The 9,904-nt window shown below is 30.6% G+C and overlaps 1 protein-coding gene across 1 annotated transcript in view; it reads right to left on the bottom strand.

The window, feature by feature from the left end:
* Nucleotides 1–9,904, bottom strand: part of LOC122272152 (uncharacterized) — a 33,088-nt gene that overhangs the window by 15,069 nt on the left and 8,115 nt on the right. The window contains exons 4-7 of the mRNA XM_071181751.1: nucleotides 8,228–8,361; nucleotides 4,209–4,330; nucleotides 2,667–2,827; nucleotides 2,443–2,541 (exon numbers count right to left, since the gene is read on the bottom strand). Of these exons, the coding sequence (XP_071037852.1) occupies nucleotides 2,443–2,541; nucleotides 2,667–2,827; nucleotides 4,209–4,330; nucleotides 8,228–8,361 (516 nt within the window). The remainder of the gene's footprint in view (nucleotides 1–2,442; nucleotides 2,542–2,666; nucleotides 2,828–4,208; nucleotides 4,331–8,227; nucleotides 8,362–9,904) is intronic.

A 9,904-nucleotide genomic window follows, 5' to 3' on the forward strand; every position in this document is an offset into this window, starting at 1 on the left:
AATCTGATTAACTTGCAATTTCTTTTTCGAACATATATGCATATATATATATATATATATATATGCATATATATATATATATATATACATATATATGTATATCATCATCATCATCATCATTGGCATGATGTCCAGGGGAGAGTCATGGCCTTACCTAGAACATTTCTACTTGTTTTCTCTGTTGCCAAGCCTCGGTGGTTCAAATAACTCGATAGTTTTTAATAATAATAGTTTCTAATAATAGATAGTTTCTAATAATCTACATTAACGAAGACCAGCCATCTCAGTTTGGGCGTCCTCTAGCTCTGTTGCAAATTGGTTGGTCTTTGAATTTTTTATGTGTAAGGCTAGTTTAATGGATAATGGGTTCTGCAAATCTGTCTAATTATGCCTATTTTCCTCATAATATTTGATGTCTTCAAAAATGTTTTTTTTTCATTAAAATTATAATATGAATGGTCCACCGTGTAAAGCTGAGCACGAATGGTACTAGGAGCTATTATTCGTCCTAAGACTTTTGGGTTACTACTTCCAATTGATTTTAGCGCCTAAGCTTGGAAAAACGGGACATTTAGTGGTATTATACTTTTAGTCATCGCGATAATACTCGATCTTTCAATTTAAATTCTAACTGAACAAGTAATGAATGAAATCAGAAGACACCACAAGCATGCTATAATGCTATCTAAAAAGAAACAACCGGTCATATTTTACACGGTTTTCACTAAATAAAGGATAGCACTCAAAAAGTAGCAAACCTTACACTTAATTTATATAGTGATATAAATTTTTTTAAACTTATTTTTGCCTCGCGACCGATTAGAATTTATAACATACAATAAACTCTTATGAATGTTAAATTTTTGCTAAAATTCGAACATAAATCACAAGAATATACTTCCATAAATCTTGTTCGCACATCATCTCGTAAGCATAACATAAGCGGAGTTTTCTAAATTTCTTCTGGTTTAGGAAATCTTGTTGTTGTTAACATTCAGTGAACTATTAATAATCATTGTTCGAATTTAGTCATAAATCAATGAAAATTAGTTGCAGGAAAAAAAAATAGTGAATGTTCCCACAATAGGCACCTAATGGGTTAAAGCAGTGTTTCCCAACCTTTTTTGTGCCATGCCCCACCTAATCCTTTCTAAAATTCTTATGCCCCCCCCCATGTAACATATCCATAAATTTTAATATTAAAAAATTGAATTGTTCACTTAAGTAGCTTAAAATAGAGGTTTTAGGAAAGAATCACTAGGAAATTGTTAACGAAACACAGTAAGTAAATTTTCAAAACATATAATGAAGAAATAAATTGAAAATCGAAATAATTTTGATATAATCAAATTCGAAATAATTTTAAGATTTTTCTATAATAATTTAATATTTTAATTTATTGAGATCCTTGCGCTGAATGCTTGATGCACAGAGATTTTATGTTCCAATTTAGCTAGCTTCAGTCTCAAGTCTCCCCGTTGTATTACATCCAGGCGATTTCTTATTTTTACCAAAAAATCATTTACAAAACTAAATCCACATTCAGCTAAATATGAAAATGTAAACTGTAACAATAGTTTTCTTGCACATTTGGGTATTTGATTTCTGTTTCCTCACAAAGCCATGCCATCACTCCTTTTATATTAAATAAAATTTTAAGTGACTCATCATTTTACATTTCTGCGAGTTCTTCTTGATACTGCATATTTGATATATCAGACAAATCCACTAACATTGACTGCATTATCCTTGTCGGAAAATCAATTTGTTTTAAATCAGAAAATGTTTCTTTTAAATCAGCCGAAAGAATTTTCAGATGATCGACAATAACAAGTAAAGCTGTATCATTTACTTCACATCTTTGGAGCCAATGAAACTGTTCAAAGTTTTTGTTGTTAATATATTTCTGACATAATTCAATAAGGGTAATGAAGCCTAATATCTTCGCTTTTGCATCAAACAGAGTTTCATCTGTTCCTTGAAGTTGCTTATTTAATATATTTAGTTTCTCAAAAATACCGACTAAATAACTCACAGATGCTTTACCATCGACTGTTAACAGATACTTCATTTCAGGTTCGTCGCCTAAAAAATCGCTAAGTCACGTAATATTTATTGGCCTCAATTATTTAAGAATTTGCTTTTTTCTTTTAATTTTGGCACCGAAATCTAGCATTGCATTTAAATGGCGCGGAGCAAAAGGGTTAAACTCGTGTCGAGTCAATTTTCGAATTGCGCCCCTTAACAATCAAAATGCCCCCCAGTGGGGCGTGGGCCCCACGTTGGGAAACACTGGGTTAAAGTAAATGAATTACAAAGACATACCTTACAATACCTACTGTAGTATTGACGGTATTAATATTTTAAGCACCTGCGATAAATCGTGCTTGAGATAGATAAATGACTTAAAATATACCTACGATATTACTTAATGCGTATTACTTTTTGATTGGTGGGACCACGTCCTCCTCTTAATTTCCATCTTTTTGTGTAATCTATACAGTTTGTATCGTACGGGGCAGGAAGAAGTTTTTTTTCAACCTAAAACAAATTCACACGCGTTTTAAACAAGAGTTCTTATAAAATGATAACAAATGAAACTATGGAATATTGTTTAGTTTAACTGTTTTGATTTTTAACTTTTTGAAAATTATTTCCCACAAAACCTTTCGTAATCGAAAAGCCTGAATCGTGTTGAGACCCATGTAAAATCCATTGGTGAAGGGGTTGAGAATCTGCCGAGGGCCATGAATGGAGAGATACACTGCAGCAACTTTGATGGTGTCGGGATATTCTTCAAGGTGAGGACGTACACTCATGGTGTATTCTGGAAAATGAAATAAACGTACAGTGAGCAAAAAAAAAAAAACGGACTACCCAGAAGAATAACTTTTGATCCAATGATCAAAACTTCACGTTCTATGACTCCATCTTAATGGTTTGAGGAAGCGACCTCAAATATGCTAATTAATTAGTACAGATGATATTAAGCTACGAAATCGGACGCAAAATCGTGCTTCTTATAAATAAACATACATTTTTCTCAAAGCATTCAGACCTGCAAATTATAGGGAGTAGCCACAATCTGCGAAATATGGTCCCCATAGTTTGGTCAGCAGAGCGGCACAAAGTTTGGACCCCCTGATTTTAATTTTATTTTTCGCGTTTTTGCCAAACCTAGAGAATTTTTTAAGCGAATTCAAAACTTTTGCAAGCATTTATTTCGATTGACCGAAGATAATATCATGCAAAATATAACTTTTAGTAAATATTAATTATTTTATATAGCAATAGTTGAAATTGTAAAGGTATGGAGTTTTTTTAGATATAAATTTACAAAAAGCTATTTTAAATAGCAAAATGAAAAATTTAAGCTAAATGGGCTGAATAGTTCCTGAGAAATTGAATTTTAAAATTTTTCGATTTTTAAGAAAGTCGTAATTTTAAAATTCGATTTTTCAGGAACCATTCGATCGAATTTGCTCAAATATAGTATTTTCCATTTAAAATAAAGAGCCGATCATTAGATTAAAAGTTATTCTGGTCCGTTCTTTTGAAGCACTGTACATTCACCAATTAACTAATTTTAATTCTAAGTTCGATTTGCATGTTACTAGCGAATAATTAGTAATTTAACCAAATGCAATAAAAAATATCATAACACAAATAAATTTTTTTTCTTTTCTTTTTTTTTACGTAGAATTAAATTTTGCACCATAGTAGCTTTTTGCGAATTGCTTTTAAAAGTATTTTGTGAAGTTCCTAGTATTAAAATATTATCTAAAAAATATAATGTATGGATTAAAATTCATTTTATTTGTTAAAAAATAAATTTATTTCGATAATAAAGGTAAAATATTGAAACATTTTCTTTACGCATTAGCATTTTCTTAACTCATAAACAAATTAATCAATATCAAAGAATTCATTTTTAGCTATCGATTTCATCACCTTGATATAAAAGGAAATATTGAGTGTTTTTCCCGTCAATTAAAAGTTTAATCACTTGATAATTGAAAATGTTCTATTTTAATTAATAAGTCGAAATAATTCTTTGTCTATTTCTCCAAATTTGTTTTTCTGTATCCCTTTACTTGTATTTATTTATCTATCACTTTTTTTCTAAAATTAAAAATTCTAATCCGGTCATGATAGTTTTCTTAAAAAATAATGATAAAATGGGAATCATTTTTCACCCTTTAACTTACCTCCCATTGAGGAGATTTTTTTAGGTTCAGTTTCTGGTCGTCCGATTATTGTATTAAGGGTCCAACAGGCTTCAATAGCATCAGTTCTACTTGGACATCGCACATTCTGATAATATCTCAAGCTGAAATATTAATTCAGAACATGCGGTTAGCAAATTTTGCTCAGAGTTGAACCATTCTATGGTACTTTTCAAAGATTTAAAGTGTTTAAAAAAAGTGTTAATTAGTGGTTTAAATTAAAGGTTTAATCGTGATAATAGCCAATTAATAACAAGCTTCAAATTAAAGGTTTAAGTTTTCATTGATTTAGCATCCAAATAGAGTCTCGGTGCTGCCATCTAGTGTGGCAGAAACTAGACGTCCAAATTAACATGGCCAACGGTATCTCACACATTGTGGTGGTCCTGAAAGAGTGGATACTACTTCTGGAGAACGCACTAGGTCTGCTCATCGGGAAGACTGATTGAGCAGCTCATAAGAAATAAAAAAATGCTTTCATTGATTTAACGATTACAAAGAAACTTCATTCAATAACGTAACTATACTATGGTAATAAACGTAACCATACTATGGTTTAAATTACGTTTTAATAAAAAAAAATTTAAAAAAACTCATAGCTCTGCTAAACCCGTTCTGCAATTTTAAATAACAAACCTTCACTGTACCGTTGTGAAATCTGATTATTGACTGCCTTATATAGTAGAAATCTCGACTCAAGCGTTTTTAACAAATTTCTCGAATTTTAATGCGCCACACCCTTCAAAGGTTTCGTTCTAGCATCGCGAAAAAAATAAATAGAAATAATACTTTATTTAAACAGTTTTTAACTAACATTGAAATTTCGGATTTTAATATTTTTCCAGAGCACTATATTTTAAAATTCCCAGACACTTCAAAGTTCAATTTGAAATAAAATAAAAAGATATATTCATGACTTCTGTTTGCCGCTGAATCAGTATTTCGATGCAAAACACCTGATCTCTGAAACATTTTAAGTAATAAAATATTTTTGTTATAAAGTTATTATTATGACATGCTACAAAGTAAATATTCTTGCCTTATCCGTCATTTTTTATGCATTCTTACAGTCAATCAGTAAGTTATTTGGTAAATGTAAACTTTATTCGTTCTTGCTAGAATTTATTTATTGCTACAATGAATATTTATTTAATTCTACAAACGATGAATACCGGAATTGAAATGGCTGTAGAGGAAATATGACGATCTGAAATTACTTTTGAAAGTTGTAGGTACGATTTAGTTAATCCCTTAACGATCGGTTAATTTTCAAGAAAACGGTCATAAAAGCGCCTATTTTGCCTAATACACGTATTTGATTAGTGCTAACATCTAGTTTAAAATAATCTAACTATCTGCAATTACCTTAAAAATATCCTGGTACTGCCATCTGGTGTGTGAAATGAGAAATTAATTGTTTTTCAGTCAAAAGAAACGAATTTGTTTTATTCTTATTGGCGCGTTTCTACTGAACACTCCAAACCGGAAATTTCAAGGGAGCTAGAAATAGAGGGCGAAACCTCACCCCGTCATTTTCACGGGAGCAGGAAGGATGTCTTAAAAATACTGAAAGTGATAAAAACTCGAAAGCATGCCAATGATGACATATTTGGCTCCTCTCAAGAACTAGGTGGCAGATATTTACCTTCATACGAGAATGTTACGAAATATTTTCTTCTTGTTCACATCTTTACTCACAAGCATGAGTTTTAGTTTTTTGAAAAACAGCATTCGTTGTAACAGAAGAAATACAGATAAATACAGATAAGAAATACAGATATAAAACTAAAATGCAACAATCAAATGCGTTTTATCAAAAAAGTAGATCGAAAAAAGCTTTCTTAAATGTTATTTGAAGAAAAAAAAATTGAATAACACTAAAAAAACTCCCAAAATCCCAGAATTCTTCTCAAGAAGAAAGTTAATGATTTGAATGAACATGCTAAGGGAACTTTATCTGACCATTGCAAATGTAAGAAGAAAAGGTGTACCTTTTCTGTAGAAAAGGTTTATTGGTAGAGTGGATTTGCTTCAAACTCAGAAAATCATGATAATACAAAAGAAAATACTAACTAAATAATTATGGAGCATTAAAAATTTCCAATAACCTTTTCACTGAAAAAAATGAATACTGAAATATCATTAAATTAAAAATTAAAACAAATATCGATTTTCCAATAATTACTTCAATGTGGGCATCATATAGGTGGCACAACACAACTAAGACAAATAGAACAGAGAGATAAATTACGTCCATGCCCGAAGCGAGATTCTAATCCCGGACCTTTATGGTACAAGGTGAATTTCTAGAAAACTATTCTAGCTGCGTATCTTAAGTCATCACTTATCATTTCAAAATCATTTATTAGCTTAAATTGTTTTTTGTCTAGTCTTTATTCTAGTCTTATTAACAATCTTCCATAATGCACTTCCGATGAGGTTTCAAGTTGAGGAAACATTTTCATTTGATAACGTTTCTTTACAAATCACGTTATTTCGCGACAAAATGATTCTCAAAATCAACGAAATACTGCTCAGGGATTGCTAAATCTTCAAAAGTGATAGTTTTATTTCTGTGAGTGTTGACGAAATGTATAGAATTGGAATTCGGGAAATTGATATGCACTGCAAGATACTTAAGGGTCGTAGAAAAAGTGATAATAAAGATGACACATTTCGAATGCTTCCTCAACGTAGGGGTCTGAAACAGCAAAAATCAATCGATCAATAAATTCAATGACAGAAATGCTTGTGTTTTAACAAAAAGCAGAAGTCTCCTTGTAATTTACTACTCTGAATAACATCCGCTCCTCTAACTGATAACAATGCTCTCTCTTTGTTTTGAAAACAGGAGGCGATGAGACAAAAGAAAATGACCATGTTAAATTCGAAGGAGAAACAACAAAATAGCGTAAAACTAGTGCAGCGCAATCGCCAGAGAAATAATAAATCTACTAAAATGCCTTTATTTTGACAAATGAAAAGATTTAACACTAACTACGAAGAAGAGCAAAAAATAGTTGAACAGGAAAACTGTAATGGAACAGCATTTAATAATGTTCACAGAACCATAAAAAAGACAATTTCTGCAAATGTTAATGTAAATTTACCATCACTACACTGTTAAAATTTTAGTTCTGATCCACGGTAGAATAACTAGCTGTAATCTGTCCATCATTTTAACCATAAGGTTAATGGTTAGGAGCATTTTTTTTATCTTTATGGTTTTAAAACCGTTTACAATTAATACAGCTTGAAACCGTGAAGGCAAATCTTGCCATCTTGCCCGGGCTACCCCTATGTATTTAGCTGCAAGAAGCAAAATGTCTTCATAAATTAGGCCTAGTTGGCGAAGATAGAATTTTGGTTGCTAAACCGTATTAGATAAAACATTCAATAAACATTTTTTCTCACACTTAAAATTTTGAATATAATCTTTTTTTCAGTTATTTGACTAATTTGGGTGAATATGGTAAAATAACAATTAAATAAATTGCTATTTAGCCATTTTTACCTAGAAATTTCTAACAGTGTATTTTAAACTTCTTATCAGTGGAATCAAGAATTTGTAGAATAAACAAGTAGTCGTTAGAAATATATAAAAAAAAACATATTTAACCCCATAACGATCGGTTAATTTTCAAGAAAACTGTCATAAAAGTGCCTATAAATACACTTATTTGATTAGTGCTGAATCTAGGTTTAAAAAAAAACAATTTGCAATTACCTTAAAAATATCTTGGTACTGCCATCTGGTGTGTAAAATGAGAAATAAAATGCTTTCCGGGCAAAATAAATTAATTATTTTTATTCTTATTGTCGCGTTGCTACTGAACACTCCAGCCCGGAAATTTCACGGGAGCGAGAAATAGAGGGAGAAACCTAACCCCGTCATTTTCACGGGAGCGAGAATGAAGATGATATGATGCTGAGATTTCGGTTCTAAAATAAATGGAAAACCCATTTTTCTGAGTGTCTTTACGAGAGTGTTAAGCTCTTACTCGCACAATGAGTCTGATTCCAGGCCATCCACAATACCACACACCCACATGAACTCCTCCAATCTCTGCATCAACATTTTATAATCTCTATATTCCATTCGCTTAATTTCTTGGTATACTTCCTTATCAGGAACCTAAAAAGGGAATATTGAATGTCTTTTTAACAAGTAGGATCTACTGAAAATTAAAAATAAATCTGATTTTTTTTAATTAATTTTTTATTTATTTTAAACATCTGAGATAGACGGAAAATATTTTTTTTTCCTCCAAAAATGACTAATGCTACAGAGTTAAAATAAAATTTAAACGAAACAGTAACATTTTTTTTTTAAATAAAGCGTATTTTAAATAATAGAGTTTGTTCTACATAAGACTGAAGTCTAAATTAGTCAGGAACAAGACATGAGAATGCATGAATATTCATATATTCTCAAGCATTTTTTTTTTCCTCAACTGAACGCAACGAACAAATTCAGTGCAGGTCACCGGTGACCCTAATTGCATTCAACGTGTTAAATAAATGGGCACATATGTTTTATAAGGCTGTTTTGTATTGCGCAAATAATTTAGTAGCTAAAAACAAATTAGATTGTGATAGAATTTACATGTAAATTACATCATATTTACATGTAAAATCATTAAATGTACTTAAAATTATGATTGGGTTTATTTTGTTTCAGTGCAATAATGCTGAACACTATGGGATGTCGCACAAAAATATTATACCTCAAGTTTATTTAAACATAAATAGCGGAGCGTTTGTAATTAAAGCTCTGGATACGTAACGTAGATTAAGAAGCGACACGCATTGATGAATACAAATCTCAATGCAGAAATTCGGAGTTTCTGCTCTTACATAAACGCGACATTTTGTTGATCAATATTTTCATATTCTTGAAGATAACTTAGATATTTACTAATTATTTTTTCTTTTTTTCTTATCTCTGAAATTATATGTTTTATTTTTATTCTATTCCGAAAAAATAATACCTTATCTCTAATTTAAAATCTTCTTATTTCGTCACTCATGATCTGTTATAATTTTTTTTCTCCTAACTCTTTGAAATTTTTCGCTGTCGGTTTTTCATGAGGTTCAAAGGGCGTTATGATTTGAGAATTTAAATCCCTATGTACATTATTATCAGTGTTCAAAGAAAAATTCCTTTTCCCAATATTTCAAATCTTTTTCTTCTTAATTAATACCAGTTGTTATATTTGGTCTTTTATAATAAATAATTACTTAAACTTTAAGTACAAATAGTTGAATTTAAAATGAAATCCTAGTCAAAATTTTAGATGCAAATAACAACATCGAAAAATATTTTAAAATTGTTGGTTAATCTTTAAAATAGTAGTAATTTTACTGTACAATGTTTATTAATTATTGCTTGAATTTTTAAAAAAAACTGATAGGAAAATATTACTGTAGAACAGTTTATCAGAAAAATTCTTATGTTTCAGGTAACGTAAATTTATTAATTAAAAAAAACAGTAGTAGTAATCAGGGCTAAAGAGAATAGAAGGGCTAGTTCACTCCGCTCTTAGAGCTGAAGCTACGATTTCCCTCCTCATGACGTCACTGTGTCCACAGATCTCGGAGATCGCAAGCAAAGATATTATGATAACTTTACATCTTTCTCTTTGTAAAAATAAGTTAGACTTTTTCTGGTTATTAGC

This window comes from Parasteatoda tepidariorum, chromosome 6 (genome assembly GCF_043381705.1).
Source record: "Parasteatoda tepidariorum isolate YZ-2023 chromosome 6, CAS_Ptep_4.0, whole genome shotgun sequence".
NCBI classification, from domain to species: domain Eukaryota; kingdom Metazoa; phylum Arthropoda; class Arachnida; order Araneae; family Theridiidae; genus Parasteatoda; species Parasteatoda tepidariorum.